The sequence below is a fragment of the Ciconia boyciana genome, chromosome 15 (assembly GCF_034638445.1).
Source record: "Ciconia boyciana chromosome 15, ASM3463844v1, whole genome shotgun sequence".
Lineage (NCBI taxonomy): Eukaryota > Metazoa > Chordata > Aves > Ciconiiformes > Ciconiidae > Ciconia > Ciconia boyciana.
In genome coordinates this window covers 46,983-67,334 of record NC_132948.1, presented here as the reverse complement: position 1 = coordinate 67,334, position 20,352 = coordinate 46,983, and the positions used below count along the sequence as shown (strand labels likewise).

The following is a 20,352-nucleotide window of genomic DNA, read 5'->3' as shown; positions in this document are numbered from 1 at the left end:
GGGTCTCTCCATCCAGCTGCATCCCTCTGACGGAGCCGCGGCCCCTGCACACGGCGCCCAGAGCCGCTGCCGCCGCGCCCGCGACTCCGGGGGACGGGGAGGCTCCTCCCGCTCCGCCCCGGCGCCTGATATTTACCGTCAGCTGGACCCGCCGAGCCCCGCTCGCCGCAGCCGCCTCCCCCGTCTGAGAGGCGCCGGGCCAGGCCCCGGTGCCCCCCGCCCCCGCTGGCCCCTGCGGCGGTCGGGCCCCACCGTTCCGGCGGGGCTTCCTCAGCACGCGCGGGCTGGCCGCTGCTCCCGCTGCCGGGAGGCCTCCCCGCCGCGGCCCTCCCCTCCCGCCCGCCGCCCTTGAGGAGGCCGCGGCGGCGGCTGCTCCCGCTCCCACAGCGCTGAGGCGCTCGGCTCCCGGCAGGGCGGGGCGGAAGCCCGGGGAAGGGGGGGTCCTGGGGGCTCTTGTGGGCGGCCGCGGGGCCCCCGTGCGCTGCGGTGTGGCTGGTGTGGTGCCTGCGCGCGCCGCACTCACCCGCTCCCACCCGCCTCTCGCCGGCCGAGCGCGCCCGTCACGCGGCCGCAGCGAAGCCGCAGCGGTCCGCGCCATGGCGCTCCCGTCACGTGCCACGGCCCGCCCAATGGGCGGTGAGCGGTTCGGCTCCGCCCCGCCGGGCGGGGGTGGCTGCGGGCGGCGGCGGGGCGCGATCGCGGCGGAGACAAAGCGGGGCCGGTGGGCGGGCGGGGCGCCCGGCAGGAGCAGCCGGCGGCCGCGGCCCGACGGGGGCCCCGCGCGCGGCGCTGGCCTCCCGGCGGGGGCAGTGACTGGCGGCGGGCGGGGAGGCCTCGAGGCGCGCGGGGCCGCCGGCGCACGCGGAGCGTCGGCCCGGGCCCGGGCGCCGCCGCCGCCATGGCCCTGGCTAATTACAGCAGCCTGAACCGGGCCCAGCTCACCTTCGAGTACCTGCACACAAACTCGTGAGTACCGGGCCGCGCCGCGACGGGCCGCGGCCGCCGGGCAGGGCTGCGGCGGGGCCGGGCCGCGGCCCGCGGCCCCCTGTGTGCCCGCGGCAGCAGCCGCGCCGCCCCCCCCGGGCCGCGGCGCCTGGGGCGGCAGGTGAGTATGGGTACGCTCGGCCGAGGCCGCGCCGGCCTGGTGGGGCAGAGCTGTCCGCCGCCGGCCCGCGCGTGCTGGCCGCCTCGTGGGCTGCCCCCGGCTCCGGCGGCCGGGCACGCCAGGGCAGGGCTGTCGTACTGTGGGCGGGCCTGCGGTTCATAGAGAATAACGGTGCGCGGAGGGGACAGGCCTCTGGGGGTGCTCACGGGAGGAGGCGGGTGTAGCCTCTAGGTCAGCCGTACCCTTACGGCCGCACCTCTCTGGAGAAGCGCCTGTGCTGGCCCTAGCGGCTGTCGTCCCTTCACAGCATCTTGTTTCATTCATGCCCGAATATTTTGTGCAGGTGTATTTTCAAGCAGGAGTATGACATTCTTCTTCCGATCAGCTTTGTGAAGCTGCTGTGGCTTTTGCATGTCACTGATAAATCCCCCAAAATAAAATCTCCTGAGAAGAGACAAAGTTCTTCTTTAAAATGGGTTCCTTCTGAGTACATGTCTAGAAAATGGGAGGTGCCTCCAGGAAACGGTGTTTAGCCATCTGAGGCCTGCATATTTCACATAAGCCTTGTAGTGCCACGTACAGAAGACTTTAAAGAAAGAGCTTGTTCTAGCTGAACTGCCCCGGAAGAACAATGTGAACCACACTTGGCATTTCTTCATTTTGATCAGCTGGTCACCGGCGTAAGATTGTCTTCTGATGTTTTGTGGAAGAGTTGACTCTTACTGGTACCATCAACAGAAGAAGAAATAAAGTGCCGGCTTACCTTTTTGCTTTCCCTTTTCAATGTGTGAAGGCAAGCTTAGAGTGAAGGACTGCAGTGGTCTGCAGCAGTCTGAAGACTTCTGATGCACAGAAATATGGGTGACTTGATTTCAAAGTAGATCTGACTGCTTTTGGTATCACAAGATACGTCTGCAAGAGCAACTAAGATGAATCTCGCTTACACGTGCTAAGAGCATTATGGTCCATTTCTTTTCAGGATCAGGAAAGTATGGGTTTTGCACAGGAGAAGAAACCTTGTAACAGTCCAGTGTCACCCTTGGGTCCATGTCCTGTGGCTTTGCTCTATGGCTTGGCTGGTAGCGGTTGCATGTAGAGTGAACAGTCTGGTGCCTGAAGGTGATGGAAAATACTGAGTCACATTCCTGGTGCTGTGGCTGATTTGTGAAATTCTCATGTCCAGCTGCAGAAAACAAATGTTTTTATGGATTAGAAGACCGTATGGCAGAGCTCTGTCAGCAGTTTGTGTTTGCCTGCAGAACACTAGAACTCTAGCTGTCTTCGTAAGAAGATAATGTCTGTGGTGCAGAAAAGGCTGATGTGTTGTTGCTGCCCTGAATTATTACATATCAAAGCTACTTCACGTTGGCACCATACTATCTGTTCTGCTTATGCTGCTGGTCCACTTCCGCTGTGCTACATGTCTGCAATGCATAACTGCATTACAAAATTGTTAGGAGGAGCTGGAAGCGAATGTGTATGAATAAGCTAAAGCCAGGGCTTTTTTTCCGTCATGGGTGAAGAGCCTTTTGAGATTGTTGGATCAGTGTATAAGCCAAATGCTTCCCTAAGAATGGGAATGGAAACAATGGAAGTCATTTTTAAAAGCAGAAAAACCCCCAAACCAACCCATGACAAATAAACAACCCCTACTCCCCCAAGAAAAAAAAAGATAACCCCCCCCCCCCCAAACCAACCCAAGGACAGCATAGGGCTTTTTATAAGGGAACTGTCCTGACTGTGCCCCTTGCAGCTTCTTGTGTATCTCCAGCCTTCTTGGTTGGTAGAGCGTGAGAAGCTGAAAAGTCTTTGACTAGCATAAGCGCTACTTAACAACAACTAAAACATCAGTGTGTTATTAACATTATTTGCATGCTAAATCCAAAACACAGCACTATACTAGCTTCTAGGAAGAAAATTAACTCTATTCCAGCCGGAACCAGGACAACATGGAAATTACCCGCGCATTGTTTTTATGACTTCCCAGAGCCACCTGCTTGCCTTCACATTGGTTTTCCTTAAAAATTAAATGCTGTTGCTTTAAGATACTTCTAAAGCCATTCATTGAGATGATCACAAAAACACACCTGAGCCCAAACAACTTGTTTTTTCATATTTTGAATATTTGTAATGCAAAATTGAAGGAGTTTGTTAAAAGTTGAACAGCTGAAGTTGTCTTCTAACAATTTAGGTAGGATTTAGCTCGTGATTGAACTTGAGTTTTTGTCTGTAACTGGAATTGTTCTGTTGAATATAGCTGGAGTGGAGGAAGTTACTCAAATAGAAAGACTTCAAAATGACCAAATGGTGGACTTGAGGAATACTAGTAATAACAGACCAACAACATCTCCCCACCCCCCAAGCTCTCCTATTTCTTCTTGCGCATGTTTTCTGTTCTGGCCTGAAATGGAGTGCAGTACTGAGAGGATAGCTCTTGTTCCTGACACAGATGCCAAACTTAAACATATTCCCAGGTGTGGCCTCCTTCAGAACAAAAATGAAGTCTTATGTCTGTCATTAGTAATAAGGTACTTGTTTGACTATGCAGGAGCAGGAGTCCAACTGGGTTCAAACAGGGATGATCCTCTAAGAACTCCTCACAAAATAAGCTTTTCTTCCCTTGGGATGCTACTGCAAATCATTGTTTGTAGAGGTGTTTGAAATCGATCAAGTTCTACAGAGTCGTCTGACTTGACCTTTTGTAACCTGAATTTCAGTAAATTGGACTTCCCTGTTCTGTTCCTTGTCAAGCCTGCACTTCTGCGTGGAGCTGTCTTGAATGGAAGTTGTAGGAAGGTCCAAGCCAGTCTGCTTCCGCCAAGTCTGAGTTGTCGCTGAGACTACAGATTTTGATAACACTTCCCCCCCTTCCATGTGTCATTTCATCAGTTGTATGACCAGTAATTTGTTCCTAATTTCAAGTGCTCTGACTGATGGAGGTTACTATTGCTTCTGATGATGCCCATCTAGCTCATGCTTAAGTGTTTCCAGGTTATGTGCAAGCTATGATAGACTCCGTTTTGCCAACAGCTTGCGTCATGTTTTTTAAACTTATGTTGCAAATAAAATAATCCCAAGCTTTTTTGGGGAGGTGGGGGGAAAATTGTCACCAGTTGATAATGGTGGACGTTAAGTATTACAGGCACTTTTGACCATAACGCAAGACCATGGTTTTTGTTAAAGCTGAGTTGTTTGAATCAGGCCGAAGCGCTTCATCTGGCTTTAATTAGATATTGACAAGATAAGTGTAGAGTGTTAAGATTAATACACTGAACAGAAGATATTTATAGTGTATATAAATTTTTGTTAGTGATAAATAGCTGGAGTGGATTTCACTTGCTTGTAGCAAGGTTTTATTTTGCCTGTGTCAGCATAAGAGGTTCCAGTTTTGGTAGATGTTCAAGTTGAGTATGGTGTCAGGCTATGTGGAAATCATGTTTTCTCTTACCTCTCTTCTTATCTACAGCTACATGTTCAGCTATTTTGTTCCAATGTCTTTCTTTGGAAATCCCTATTTGTATGTTATTTGCACTGTTTCCTTAGTTGAAGCATTCTTTACATTGTAGAGTAAAAGCTGCTAATGAAGCATAGTTACTAGTGCTAAAGCATCCATTTGCTTATGGGTTTTTCCTGACATGGGTTACTTCCTAAATAAACTTCTGGGATGTTGATTTGTGGAGCTGAATAGGTGATCGTAAACTCGAGGGAGCACTTGAAATCCGTGCGCAGGAAATCCTACTCAAAGAAAGAATACCAGGTTTGAGCTTCTGTGAAAGCTTTCTGATTGGGAAGATGGTATTCAAAACACTGTTCCCTTCTGTCTCTTGTCTCTGCATGGGCAAGTGGGAGCTTGCCGAGATTGAAATCTCCATTCTTGTGGTTCTAGTGATGACTTTGAATGCTGATGTGTTTTACCTCTGATTGGAGCTGCGTAGATGGGTTAGGTGTCGTGACACTGAAGATGGATATGAAAGTTCATTTTGTGATTGTTAGCGTTATGGACAGCTATGTATTTTATGTGTGAGAAGTACCTATGTATCTGTTCTTTGAAAGCTGAAAATATGAATAAGTATCACTTTCTGGTTTGTCACCTGTTGGCATTTTTGTGTAGTAGGGAAAGCAGGTTGTATGTGAAGAGGTTTCATGCAAACTGAAACGTTGATAAAAACAGTTTCTGAGGACTCTGTGTCTTCATTGAGCATCCTAGAGAAGCAAAAAATTTCAACAACTGTTTCTCCAGGTCTTGTAGCTGCTGTTAATATTGGGGTCAATGTGGCTCATCTACATTTGAAATAATTGTTAGATTTTCACAACAGGTCACCAAGTTAGGCGTTCAGTGGAAATATTACATTAATGTTAGCAGACAATGTGTTGTTAATGATTTTGTTAGCTCTTTAAGGTTTTCTCACCATGTATCTTCTTTCAAGGTTGAGGCACGTAACTTATGCTTCCAAACAGCTGCTGCTTGTAAAAGGTGGCGGTTAAGAGGCTGGAAACTAACATGGCTTTTGAGATTGTGCTGAAGTGGCACCCGGCTAGATGATTTTAGCGTGAGTTTGGAAGGTGGTGTGGTACAGTGATGGCAGAAGACCGTCTTTCTCTGGATTAGGAGCAGTTGCAGCTATTGGAAGTCTCCCAGGATCTGGAAGCTTCTTCCTGTCAGAAATCACTTCTGCAAAGTGAATATGTGCATGGGGGAGATGGACCTTATGCATAATGCTCATCTGTCCATGTTTTACATATAGGTAGTCTTTAGTTGCCACGAAGAGACCTGTCAATGTGGTGAATAATTAAGGATTTATATGAATTGGTGATTGGTTCATAGGCTGGTTCAATAATTTTCTCTGTTGTATGTGTTTACCATGTGATGTTTTTTAGACCATAGTCACCAGCAGTTTGTTGAATCAGACTTTCCATGGGGCATCCTGTCTGCTGCATGTCTGCCTCTGGTAGACAGTAAAACACTCATTTCTAGTCTGCTCTCAGCAGCAGATGTTAGTTGTAGACATCCAATTGGATTTGTTTAAAATGTGGTTGAGATTCTTGTTTATTTAAAGGTCTCTCTTTTTAAGTGTCAGTGTAACCCTGCTGATTCTGTGTTTCGTTGCAGAACTACGCATGAGTTCTTGTTTGGTGCCCTTGCTGAACTTGTAGATAATGCCAGGTATGTACCTGAGACTACCTAATTCCCAAGGTAAATTCGGTTAAGATTTAATTAGCCTGTCTGTTTGTTGATCTTGAGCAATTTTCACTTCTATTAGACTTTATGAAAAATATGGAATAGAAGACTTTGCTGTAGTTTAATATGAATATTTCCCTTGGTCCTCTTATACCACCACATCTACGTGCTAAAAAAAAATAAAATTATTCCTGAAAAGGTAAGTTTGAATGAAACATAGAACAATTCAGATTAGAAGGGAAATTGTTAGAAGACACAAGATAGATTTAAGGAAAAAATGAAAAAATCTGCATTTCTGTTTAAAGAAATTGGTAAAATAATAATTACTGGAGCTGGGACTCTTAAGATACTTAGATAATCCTTGACTCTTAGTATCATGCATGATGATAGGATGAAAATTAAATCAGAAGTGGGATGCTGAAAAATAAAGCAAGAACAGTTAGAGCAATTGTGATCAAGTGTCACAATTGATCAATGAGGAGACTTGGTATTTGGAAATCGCAGGTTTTAGGCCACATTTCTCATGTTTGCATTCGGGAATCCAGGCTATAGCTGCATCCCAAGCCTTGCATGCTTGTGTCTTGAGCTTCACAAAATATTCTGATGTGGCGTTATGGAAATATTTTGAGATAATTTTCTATCAAGTGTGAATTCTCACACTATGCAGTTCGTAATGTAAGGAGCTGGAACTGGAAGATTTTTGTGTAGGAAAGATTCTGTGTAGGGAATCAGCCATGTGTGTGCACACTGTTTGGTGTTTTCACTTTTGCTGCGACATAGTTAAATATAGCGTCTTTGAGATTAATGGGTGGTTTTATCTTCAACCTCTTGGTTCCTCCTCTGGCAAAAGAGAGGTTGGCCTTCTGGGAAGGAGGTAGCTGTAGTTGGCTGGAGATACAAAGACAAGACAAAGTGACTTTGGCATTTGGGAAGTGGGGTTTTATTACAGCACTACAACTGCACTCTTCTCATCAGCAAACCAAGGGTATGTGATGGTCTACATGAAAAAAAAATTTAAAATTGGTTTTGAGAAGAGGGCAGTAGTGCTGTATGTGCTGCTTTTTCAAATATAGAGGAGGATGCACAGTGTATGAAGGGCTTTACTTAAATGATCTGGTAATGACACAGTTTCCTATGACAACCTTGAATGTATTTGGATGGAGTTTTCTGTGGTGTTACTAAACTTTTCATAGGCAGCTTGACAGAAAAAATGTAGGTATTGTTTGTTTCATACAGGAGGGAGCTCAGAAGTGTGTACTTATTTGATTCCCTCACCCCCCCACCTTAATATGACTGTTGTTAAAAAGCCAGTGATACTCACTGTAACTAGGTTTAGTTGTTTGGCAGCAATGTCTTGTGCTGGAGTTTGGGTTCAAGTAGGCAAAAAGTAGAACAATGTGTCTTAACTTGTCTGTTAGTGCTGACTGTGGGGCCTTTGTGGACTTTGATCTGTGCAGCCAGTTCATTTTGGAAATTATTGCGTGTGCCTGGATTTTAGCTTCGTTGCTATTTGACATTTGAATACTCATTGTGTTTTTATTGCTTTGTAGAGATGCAGATGCCACAAGAATAGACATTTATACTGGTAAGTCACTCCCGCTGCTTTCTTGCATGTCAATAGTTAACTTGGATTTAGGCTGCAAACATGTGTTGTACCTGGTAGAATAAGAGTGAGGATGTTTATGCCCAATACTGTGTTCAGTTTTGGGCCCCTCACTACAAGAAAGACATTGACGCTGGAGCGTGTCCAAAGAAGAGCAATGAAGCTGGCGAAGGGTCTCCAGCACAAGTCTGATGAGGAGCGGCTGAGGGAACTGGGGTTGTTCAGCCTGGAGAAAAGGAGGCTGAGGGGAGACCTTATCGCTCTTTACAACTCCCTGAAAGGAGGTTGTAGCGAGGTGGGTGTCGGTCTCTTCTCCCAAGTAACGAGCGATAGGACAAGAGGCAATGGCCTCAAGTTGCGCCAGGGGAGGTTTAAATTGGGTATTAGGAAAAATTTCTTCACTGAAAGGGTCATTAAGCATTGGAACAGGCTGCCCAGGGAAGTGGTTGAGTCACCATCCCTGGAGTTATTTAAAAGATGTGTAGATGTGGCGCTTAGGGACATGGTTTAGTGGTGGACTCGGCAGCGTTAGGTTTATGGTTGGACTCGATGTCTTAAGAATCTTTTCCAACCTAAATAATGCTATGATTCTATGATTCTACTGTTTGTCCTGTGCCCTAGTGCCTGTTGTCTTTCAAAACGTAGTGCCTTTACAAATATGTCGGGCAAGCACTTAGATCAGCCTTCAGCTGAGGTCAGGTAAAGTGAGTAGCTGTTTACACTGGATGCTTAAGAAACCTGCTTTTAATATACTCTTGTAGCATATGTTTACAGTTTAAAGTGCAGAAGTTCTTAGTCATTCTGTAACAAAAATCTGGTGCTCTTTCTTACATTTTAGCCATATTTGGGCTGTGAAAGTCCTGTTTGTTGTGTTAGCTCTATCGTGAACACTGATTCCATTTTATGGAACTTTTGCTTGTGGGAGTAGTGAATAACTCTTCTCTTGTAGAGCGACGGGAAGACCTACGAGGTGGATTCATGCTGTGTTTTTTGGATGATGGAACGGGAATGGATTCAAGTAAGTGACAGGAAGTTACACTTGCATTTTCAAGCTGAGGTTTCATGTTATGGCTTAAGCTGAATTAACAGCTTGGTTCTGTTGAAAGGGGCATGTTCCTGCCTCTGCACTGGCTCTTTTGCACTGTATCATATACCAAACTATTCACCTCTTCAGTTGCAGAAAACTAATCTGCTCAAAAGAAAATTGTTTTGCTGCATTATAGAGTTGAGTCAGCCTGGCCTGTGGTTTTCCAGCACATCAAAGTTGGCCTTGGGGCTGGAGGGAGAATAGTGTAGCCAGAAAAGGGAACAAGCGCAAGCTTTGATGGGCATAAGCCTTTTCCCCATTAGAGGCTGCCAAGCAGTTAGTGTATCTCAGCTCTAAAAAGAAAGTGTGCCATGGCAGAAATTGAAAGCTTAGCTTTGAAAGCATTTTGACATTGTTTCATCATTGGCATTGTGATCGAGATTGACAATATAAAATCTTAGGAGTATGAGAAGAATGTAACAAATGTACTTCTGCCTCATCGTAAGAATTGATGTAAATCTGTGTTGTATCAAGCAGGAGAAAAGCCTTCTTGCTTTGCTTTAGCATCATGAACAGCAGTGTCAACCCACACCACCTTCTTTGTGTCTTGAAGATGGGTAAATCCTCTTGTGAGGAGCTCTCTACCGGGCAGAAAAGTTGGCCTAAATTGGAAGGTTTTGGAGAAGGCAGGGGAGATGGGTAAATAAGCATTGACTAACATTTTTGTTCGGATCCTTCAGTACTTTAAGATCCTCTTGTGATATGAGGTGTTTAGTTCCATTTATTAATGCTTATAAAAATACATTAACATCTTTGATACGTAGATTTGTGACCTGCATGAAGGAATTTAGTTTGAACTCTAGATACCTTCTCTGTATTCTCTGGAATACAATTAAGGATGCTAAACAGGTCTTCTGAGTGTGCTTTTCTGTCACCAGTGGAATTGAAGGAAGCAATTAAGCGCCATCCATAAAACAAGTTCAGAGACTTAACTGTGGCCTTCTTACGAGCCTTTGGATCAGGGAGAAGAAATACAACCTTTTCTGCATGTCTTGAAAACTACATGTTTGTCTCTGGATCGAGAGTAGAAGGTGACAAATGCGTGTTCTCCAGGTGCAGCCTGGCAAGCACGGAGTAGAGTGGGATGATCACGTCTCTATCTCTGTAGTAATGCCCCTGTGGATGCAGCCCAGGATCACACTTGCCTGTGTTGCTGCAGCGGCACGCTACTGACTCATGTTCAGCTTGTCCATCAGGACCCCCAGGTCCCTTTCAGCAAGGCTGCTCCCCAGCCACACAGATCCCAGCCTGTACTGGCTCTTTGGTTATTTCATCCCAGGTGCAGGACCTTGCCATTCCCTTGAACTTCATACAGTTCTGGCTTGCCCACTCTTCCAGGCTGTCCAGATCTCTCTTTAAGATGGCTCTCCCTTGTGATGTGTCCGCCATCAGCAAACCTGGTGAGGGTGCTTTCAATCTCATCATCCAGATCCCTTACGAAGATGTTGAACAGCGTTGAACAGCATCGATCCCAGGGGGACCCCAGCTGTGACAGGCTGCCAGCAGGAGTAAAAACCATTGATGATCACCCTCTGAGCGTGACCCGTGAGCCAGTAGCCTACCCATCTTGCATACCACTCATCCGGTCTGTGTCTTGCCAGTTTGTCTAGGAGAGGGCTGTGGGAAACAGTGTCCAATGCTTTGCTGAAGCCCAGCTAAACAGCATCCACTGCTTTCCCCATGTGGACAGAAAGTGCTGCCTTGTTGCAGAAAGTGATCAGGTCAGTCAGGCATGGCTTGCCTTTGGTAAATCTGTGTGGCTTATCCCAATCACCTGCTTCATTTGGCTTGTGATACTTTTTAAGAGGACTTGTTCCATTGCTTTCCTGGGGATTGAAGTAAATATATCAGTTCTTGCTCCTTTAAACTGTATTTTTGAAGTCTGGAAGCTCAAAAGAGCTTTTGTTTTACTGGATGCAGTTAATTAAGTACTAATGTCTGGGTTACTTTTAGATCTTTTATTTTTAAAATACTGTTTATCCAAGGCTCACAATGGTGAGGAACGATGTTTAAATGTAACTGGGATTCTAGCTCTTATTTTAAAGTGTGTGTACACACTTTTGGGTGTAGGCAGTGACACTCAGGGGACCACTCTTAGGGGAGCGTTCTACTCTCAAGGGAAAATGTCTCCTTAACCTTGTAGCACATTGACGTTTCCTCTCAAGATTTTTGAAATAAATTGCGGGAACGTATATCAAACTGATTTGTCAATCACTAGCTGTGTTCAGCCATTTCCCTCAGGTGTGTGTCTGTCTGTCGTGGTTTAGCTTAAGTTGGCAACTAAGCACCACACAGCTGCTTGCTCACTATCCTCCTCCCCGGTGGGATGGGGGAGAGAATTAGAAGAGCAAAAGTAAGAAAACCTGTGGGTTGAGATAAGAACAGTTTAATAATTGAGGGGGTGGGTGGAAATTGTAATGAAAAGGAAAACAGAGAGAGAGAGAGAGAGAGAGAGAGAGAGGAACACGACCCAGGAAAAAAAACAAGTGATGCAGCTGCTCACCACCCGCCGACTGATGCCCAGCCCATCCCCAAGCAGCAATCGCTGCCCTCTGGTCAACTCCCCCCAGTTTATATACTGAGCATGACATCATATGGTATGGAATAGCCCTTTGGCCAGTTTGGATCAACTGTCTTGGCTGTGCCCTCTCTCAGCTTCTTGTGCACCTGGCAGAGCACGGGGAGCTGAAAAGTCCTTGACCAGTGTAAACATTACTTAGCAACAACTAAAACATCAGTGCATTATCAACATTATTCTCATACTAAATCCAGAACACAGTGCTATACCAGCTACTGGGAAGAAAATTAACTCTATCCCAGCCGAAACCAGGATAGTATCCACCCCTTATTCTATACCATCTATGTCATGCCCAGGTCCTACCCTCTCTAATACATTCCATTTAATCACCACCACTTTCCCCATCTTTTTATATATACACACAGATATCATTCCCTTAGTCTATTGGCCATCCCTCTAAAATGGCCATTGAGTTCATTTAGTCTATGACTTTGGGCTCCATCTGTCATAACAGTCTTTCAGAGCGGGAGAAATGGTGTGTGGTGTTGGATTGTTACATGCTGAAGCCAGTTCTGGTTCCATCACCGCTGCACTTTGCTCGGTTTCATCAAAGTTCATTCTTCATTAATCTGGGTGATTCTTACTGTAATACTGTTGATATGGCATATAGCAACCAGAAGAGTGATGACATACAGTATTATATAGCAATTAACATCATACCATTTAGTTAATTGGCTATTTTCACCCAAAATCAAATCCCCTTGAGGTACACATCGGAATTACCCATCCTTTCGCATTACCCACCAAGTACACCCAGGTCCTTGAGCAAAAGCAATCCCATGAATGGGTTTTCCTTTGCCTGAGGCAGGAGTAACCCAGACTGTCTTTCCCAGCATATTTTTTTATGTGCGCTACAGGGACTTTATCCCCCTCCACAATATGTAAAAGTTTTGACTGGGCAGGGCCAGCTCAATTGGCAGATCCCCTAGTGTTGACTAACTAGATGGCCTTTGCTAAATGTGTATCCCAATGTTTGAATGTCCCACCACCCATTGCTCACAGTGTAGTCTTTAACAGTCCATTGTATCATTCGATTTTCCTGGATGCTGGTGCATGATAGGGGATGTGATACACCCACTCAATGCCATGCTCCTTGGCCCAGGTGTCTATGAGGTTGTTTCAGAAATGAGCCCTGTTGTCTGACTCCGTTCTTTCTGGGGTGCCATGTCGCCATAGGACTTGCTTTTCAAGGCCCAGGATAGTGTTCTGGGCGGTGACATGGGGCACAGGGTATGTTTCCAGCCATCCAGTGGTTGTTTCCACCATTGTAAGCACATAGCGCTTGCCTTGGCATGTTTGTGGGAGTGTGATATTATCGATCTGCCAGGCTTCCCCATATTTGTATTTCAGCCGTTGTCCTCCCTACCACAGAGGCTTTAACCGCTTGGCTTGTTTAATTGCAGTGCATGTTTTACATTCATGAATAACCTGTGCAATAGTGTCTATGGTCAAGTCCACCCCTCGATCGTGAGCCCATCTATATGTTGCGTTTCTTCCTTGATGGCCTGAGGTGTCATGGGCCCACTGAGCTATAAGTAATTCACCCTTATGTTACCAATCCAGATCCACCTGAACCACTTCAGTCTTAGCAGCCTGATCCACCTGCTGGTTGTTTTGATGTTCTTCAGTGGCCTGATTCTTGGGTATGTGAGCATCTATGTGACGTACTTTTGCAACCAGGTTCTCTACCCGGGCAGCAATATCTTGCCACAATGCTGCAGCCCAGGTGGCTTTGCCTCTGCGCTGCCAGTTGCTCTGCTTCCATTGCTGTAACCACCCCCACAGGGCATTTGCCACCATCCATGAGTCAGTATAAAGATGGCCACCTTTCTCAGTCAGCAATGTCTAAAGCCAGCTGGATGGCATTTACTTCTAGAAATTGGCTCAATTCACTGTCTCCCTCAGCAGTTTCTACAACTTGTCGTATAGGACTCCATACAGCAGCTTTCCACCTCTGATGCTTTCCTACAATACGACAGGACCCATCAGTGAACAGGGCGTATTGCTTCTCATTTTCTGGTACTTTATTGTATAGTGGGGCCTTCTTAGCATGCATCATCACCTCCTCTGGTGATATTCCAAAATCTTTGCCTTCTGGCCAGTCCATAGTTACTTCCAAGATTCCTGGGTTATTGGGGTTTCCTATCCGAGCCCGTTGTGTGATCAGTGTGACCCACTTACTCCACGTAGCATCAGTTGCATGATGTGTAGAGGGGACCCTCCCTTTGAACATCCAGCCCAGCACCGGCAGTCAGGGTGCCAGGAGGAGCTGTGCTTCAGTACCAGGCACTTCCAAAGCAGCTGAAACCCCTTCATATGCTGCCAATATCTCTTTCTCAGTTGGAGTATAGCAGGCCTCGGATCCTCTGTATCCCCGACTCCAAAACCCTAGGGGTCGACCTTGAGTCTCCCCTGGTGCTTTCTGCCAGAGGCTCCAGGTAGGGCCATTCTCCCCGGCTGTGGTGTAGAGCACATTTTTCACATCTTGTCCTGCCCGGACTGGCCCAAGGGCTACTGCATGAACTATCTCCCCTTTAATTTGTTCAAAGGCTTGTCGTTGCTCAGGGCCCCATTTGAAATCGTTCTTCTTCTGGGTCACTTGATAGAGAAGGCTTATGATCAGACTGTAATTTGGAATATGCATCCTCCAAAAACCCACGTGTAAGAAAGCTTGTGTTTCCTTTTTGCTAGTTGGTGGAGACATGGCTGTTATTTTGTTAATCACATCCCTTGGGATCTGACAATGTCCATTTTATTCCTAAAAACTGGATCTCCCATGCAGGTTCCGTGACCTTACTTTGTTTTATGGCAAAACCGGCTTTCAGAAGGATTTGGACTATTTTCTTCCCTTTCTCAAAAACTTCTGCTGTGTTGCCCCACACAATGATGTCATCAATATATTGCAGATGTTCTGGAGCTTCACCCTGTTCCAGTGCCGTCTGGATCAGTCCATGGCAAATGGTAGGGCTGTGTTTCCACCCCTGGGGCAGTCAATTCCAGGTATACTGGATACCCCACCAAGTGAAAGCAAACTGTGGCCTGTACTCTACTGCCAAAGGGATTGAGAAAAACACATTAGCGATATCAGTTGTTGCATACCACTTAGCTGCTTTTGACTCCAGTTTGTGTTGAAGTTCCAGCATGTCCGGCACGGCAGCACTCAGAGGCAGTGTGACTTTGTTCAGGCCACGGTAGTCCACTGTTAGTCTCCGCTCTCCGTTAGACTTTCACGCTGGCCATATGGGACTGTTAAAAGGTGAGTGAGTCTTGCTGATCAGTCCTTGGCTCTCCAGTCGATGAATCAGCTTATGGATGGACAGAGTCTTGTGTTTGTTATGGTGATGAAAGACCTCAGAGCTTCTCCCCTGTTCCCCTGTCCCAGGGGAACCTTGATTGGAAGTAATCTTGGTTTAGGCTGATTTCCCCCAGGTAGTAAATTAGATGCTTTGGCTCTGGGATATTTTTCGAGGATGCTGTCGAGCCCACTACAAATACTCTACCTAATGTGAATATAGCAGATGAATTTATGGAGAAGGCAGGAAGGATAATTTTCTGTGGTCAGATTGGGACCTTCTTTAGTGTATTCTCAACTGAAGAACTTGGAAATACAAGAGCACTCTCCTCAAAGGGTGAAGCCGGGTTTGACTTCAGTGTGGCTGCCTTGTGACCTGCTATGGCAGGGGAGCAGGGAGGTATGGCTTGTGACCCATAGCGGGGAAGCAGACGGCTGCCTGCAGGGATGTTGGCGGTGCGTTGTGTGTCAGCCAGCGTGTGTGCTGTAACAGTCTGTCTGTCATTCAGGAGGATTCTCTGTTGCTGTCCTGGAGGACCAACAGTCGGGAACTAAACAGCTCCATCCCCCAGTTCTTCATCCCAGGCGTCTGTTGTTTCTTATTAGGAAACTTTTTCTCTGTGCCCTTGATTCCTTTTCTTGGGCTCTGAAAATCAATCTGCCATCCTGAGCGAATTCCTTTGGATCGTTTTTTCTCTTGTCTGTTTGGCATAGATCACATCAGCCTGCTTTTTGTTGCCAGGGAGTTTGTTTTTTTTTTTTTTAAATCCAGTAACTCTGAGACATGACAAAATGAAAACAATGTGACTAAAATAGCCTTAAGTGAAACTCCCTCCAGAGCCTTAACTCAAAAAAGCTGGAAAAAAAAAATCATTTGTACCTTGATTCTTAGGAGGAGGTAAAGATTAAATCTCTCCCAAAGACAGCAAGCCTGGAGCAGAAAGAGATGCTCCCTTGCTCCCAAGTTAGTCCCCTCTGCTCGGGATCATCTTCGTCCCTCTGCCCAGAAAGAAGAATTTTTATAGGGTGGTTTTGGACAGCATTGAGTGATAAACCATATGGTCACCTTTTCTGAGAGCGGAAATGCTTTGGACAATTACTCTTTACCCCTTTTAGGCTTCTCAAAGTTTTCTTAAAAACAGTTGTTGATACAACTTTTTGTATAGCAAAAGCATTCCAGTAGCCTTCTCTTCTTAGAATATCCCCTATCCCCTTTTCTGACCAGGCTTTAAAACTAATACAGTAATAGTAATAATAATAATAATATCATCGTTGTCATCAATATCCTTACCCAGATCTCAAATACGAGATAATCTAATGTTTTCTTTGTCTGGCTAGAAAATACTATAGTAGGCTGAAGGAAAGGAACAGGTACTCTCATCCAGTCAAAAGTTGGTTTTGAAGTAGTTGTGGACCTCTGTTATGAACATACTGAATTGAGGCAGCGAGGTGCTTGCACAGTTGTTCTCCCGTATTTTCGCCTTGTAATTTGTGGCTTTAAATCTGAATGTCATTTCAATGGAAAATGGCATTTTGACACCCAGCTCAGTGATTTCGTGTTAGACCAGTAGTACTAAACACCTTACTGTAAAAATTCACTGTCAGTACTAGTGGACCTGGGTAAGTTTCCTGTATGCTTAAATCCAGCTTGTCCATGGGCTCAGCCTCTGCGTAGCTGGCTGGTGAGGTGAGCAATGTCCTGTGCTCCCTCACAGCTTGTGTATGCATTTGAGGACTGTAATTGTTGTTAGCCTTCCTGTTAAGGCACGTCGTGTTCCTTGTCTCTGGAATTGCATTTCATTTCTCCCGGTAAACTCTGTGGTGAAATGATTGCTGTCCCTTGGGGAAGGGAGAGGAATTGTTCTGTCCTATGGATGATATTAAAAGGCTTTATCCCTTGAACAATAGAAAGGCTTGAACTAAAAATGACACACCCTCTCAGCTGTCCTTTCATTTTGTCCTGTGCTAATAAAATACTCCGTTAATTGCTGCAGTACTTGCCTAGTACTGCCTTTTCACCCACAGCTGTCCTGCTGTCAGTAGTCCAGCGATCTGCTGCGAAAATTAGCTTTTGCCTTACTAGTGCATTCATTAATCATAGTGTTCAGTTCAACGCTGTGAAGAAAAAGTAATGTTTATCCTGAATTCAAGACCTTTTTTTATAGTACTGACTTATGCTCTAGTGCCAATGTTTCGAGTCTGTGGTGTCAGCAGTGCACGCAGTACAGCAGAGCTGCGGTGTCCCAGGATATGTTTTGGTTTACGAGCATGTTGATAATTGTGGTGGACACAACAGATCATCTTGTGGACATTTTTTTGTAAAAAGAAATGTCTTTGTGCAGTTTGGACAGGGTACTGGGCTAGTCTGAAACTTAAAGCTCTTTTTTTTCAGCATAATGGCATCTGTACAAAGCTTTTGATACTGTAAATGCCATCAAGCAATGTGTCTTACAGGGCTGTATGGTAGAGCTTCAGGATGAAACTTTGGCTTGGGCTTCTGGCCACTTCCATGCTATAGTCTTTCTGTGCTACTTACAGTGGTGAATAAGTTTATCTAAAAGATGTGTGTGTGTGTCTCTATATTAAAAGAAACTTTTTTTTGTTCTCTGTCTCTCGTTCCAGATGAAGCTGCCAGTGTTATTCAATTTGGTAAATCAGCCAAGCGATCACCTGAGTCTACTCAAATTGGGCAGTATGGGAATGGCTTGAAATCGTAGGTATAACAAAAGCCAGCCTCCTGAGATTATGGAGGTTAGAGTTGAGATAGTAAATGTATTTTTTCCTTGGAGGTGTATACCTTTTTTTCCAGAAAAAAAACCCAAACCAGATGAAATCTAAATAAAGATACCATGGTTTGGTAGACAGGAGCTCATTGAACATCTGCTGTAGTTCTTCAGTGGCAGAGAAATCTGTCCAAAGCTGATGACAGTGTTTTGCCATTATGTTTGCATGATGCAGAGGATACAGATAAGAGCTGGGGAAAAAAAATGAAAGAGCAGGAAACAAAACCTTAATATGCCTGTAGCAGACAGATAGTAAAATTGGAGCAAAATAGTGCTGTAGCCTCTCACTAGGAACGTTGTCTGGTGCAAGTCAGATGGACTTAATCCTTTTGTTTTTTTCTTAAATCAAACAAATGCATGGAGAAGAAGGGGAACAATGGAAGGAATGAGAGAAGTGGGATTAAGTGGCAGAGGAACAGAGGTGGGAAGGAAATCTTGCTGGTTGGAAGGGATATGCTAGGAAAGAGAAAGGTGTTTGCTGTGGTCTTTGGGAAAGCTAGAGGGCTTTTATGGCTTACTCTGATCGGCTGTTCTGCTTTATGCTGTTCCATGTGGCTTCATTATTTATATGTACCCTACTGGGGAAATCTGTGGGACTCTATAATCTGGAGGGAAAGAAAAAAAGGGGATGTAAGGGATCTTGAGATACTATTGATCCAGCTGCAGTGCAGGACAGATCCCACATCCTGCCTGTGCACTTGCAGGACAGATCTCTGACCTGTTCTTAACCTTGAGCAAGAGGCATACTATATTACAGCTGAGAAATGCAGGCTGAAGCCTAAACATGCGAAAGGTGAGCTTTGGTATCGCAGTAAGCCAATCTAAAGAGAACTGAACTGACAGAACACTAATCCTTCTTGTGATGCAATGTTAATTTTTCTTTGTTAAGGTTTTTTGGGCGAGTTGGGTAATAGAGTAGAAGAGAAGATGGGGAAGGCACTACTGGGGATAGGAGAGTGGGGAGGAAGATGGGACTGTCCCTTTTTGTGACAATTAGCTGCTAAGTTGCATTAGCTGAAGTGTCAGTGAGTCTTTTGAGTTAGACATCAGGAAATAAATTGTCTGTCTCCCAGAAACTTTTCTGCTGCTATTCATTCTGTGTCCAGCGAAATGAAGTATGCATTTGCTTTCTCACTTACATTTCTGCTCATATATCTGAAGGCTATTGTCACATCTCACCTTAGTCATCTTTTTTAGATTAAAAAAAAATTTTTTTTTTAAACTTCCTACATAGTATGAGCCTGGAAAGCCATGCTGTACTTTTGCACCTTTTAATTGTGACTAGTGTTAAATGTTTTGAAATGTTATGAAAATGTCCAGATTGAGATGCCTTTTGAAAGGAATGAGATGTTTGGAGAGAAATGGTAGTTGCTGTTTAAGCCCTTCTTCTGCCTTACCTGGTTTTGGCATCTCATAATTGAACATAATGGGAAGAAAACTCAGTAATGTGGTCTGCTTTCTAGAAAGTGTTGTGCGTTAGGTGTAACATGCAGCCTGAAAACTGTCTCCAGGGGTTCCATGCGGATTGGGAAGGATTTCATCCTATTCACGAAGAAAGACAATACCATGACTTGCCTCCTCTTGTCACGGACATTCCATGAGGAAGAAGGCATCGATGAGGTTTGCATGTACTTTGTTGTAATGAACTACTATGGTGAACGCTGTCTCATCTGAACTTCCCCAGCTCTCACAGGAGAAGAGTCTGTGTCAGTGTTGGTTGCCACTCTGGTTGGATCAGTGAATGGTTTTCTCTTGGTGATACGCTTGTAGGGGTTCTGCAAAGTCATCAAAGACTTTTTCCTTTTGGTTTTAATTCTGTTTGAGAGGTCTCTCTAAACTACAGCAAGTTTGAAGGGCTTGTTACAATCACTTAAAGGTGCTTATGCTGAGTTCAGGACATGCCCAGACTTCTTGCGTTTTCCTTTTCCCACAAAATTTGAGTTTGAGATGTATTCAAATTTATTGCTTTGATTTGATTTTCTGTAGAGAATTAAAGGTGTGATTGAAGTTGCTACCCGCAGGTCATAAACTCCAGACATGTCTCATCTTTTTTTTTTTTTTTTTAAATAAAAAAATCAGTGTGGTTCTACCTATTGAAAACTTGTATATCTTAATAAATAATTCAGGCATTGTTGTTCTGTATCCAGATTCTTAACATGGGAGTATTTTTGTGCTTAAGCACAAATATTTTCCACGCAAGGCCGATAATGAAAAGTTTTAAATTTGCACTGGGATAGTATCTGAGAAAGCATTTTCCATTGTGATAGTGGAGGGAGCTCTACAAAGAAGCTGTTGAGGGAGCGGTGCTTGCTAGTGGCCAGCTGATTGCTGAAGCAAGTTGGGAACAGTGATGTAGTTCCAATAGCGGCTCTGGATCCAGAAATTTTGGCTTGACCTCAGCTCTAAAGTGAGGATGGGATTTGCTGTCCTTGATAGGCAGCTGTGGTCTATAATTCTATTTGTGTTTTTGTTGTAAATGACAGAAAACATCAATAACCTTGCTAGAATCCTATAAAAATAATAAAGAGTGAGATCAGGAGAAATATGAGTGAATGATATTTGAGTTCAACAGAGGAGTTAAGCACAGAGGTTGACATTTTTAAAGAAGCAAAGTGGGTGGTTTTTTAGTATTATGAAAGTTGTTACAAGAAGAGGGGAAAAAAGACATTGAGTGTGTGAGTAGCCAGTACTATATAGGTTACTTGGGAATTGTTCAGTCTAAGAC

General features: G+C 45.0%; 1 protein-coding gene across 3 annotated transcripts in view; it reads left to right on the top strand.

Moving 5' to 3' along the window:
• The first annotated feature begins 765 nt into the window (after positions 1 to 765).
• The window catches only part of MORC2 (MORC family CW-type zinc finger 2), a 51,714-nt gene continuing 32,127 nt past the window's right edge, over positions 766 to 20,352 (top strand). For 2 of the 3 annotated variants that reach the window (XR_012045197.1, XM_072879671.1), the window contains exons 1-6: positions 766 to 966; positions 6,216 to 6,269; positions 7,835 to 7,869; positions 8,837 to 8,905; positions 17,467 to 17,557; positions 19,139 to 19,247. Coding sequence is in view for 2 of the 3 variants with exons in the window: in XM_072879671.1 (XP_072735772.1) it covers positions 899 to 966; positions 6,216 to 6,269; positions 7,835 to 7,869; positions 8,837 to 8,905; positions 17,467 to 17,557; positions 19,139 to 19,247 (426 nt within the window). In the remaining variant the exon portion in view is untranslated. Of the gene's footprint in view, positions 967 to 6,215; positions 6,270 to 7,834; positions 7,870 to 8,836; positions 8,906 to 17,466; positions 17,562 to 19,138; positions 19,248 to 20,352 lie in introns of those variants that run through there. The other variant, XM_072879672.1, reaches the window with a different exon arrangement.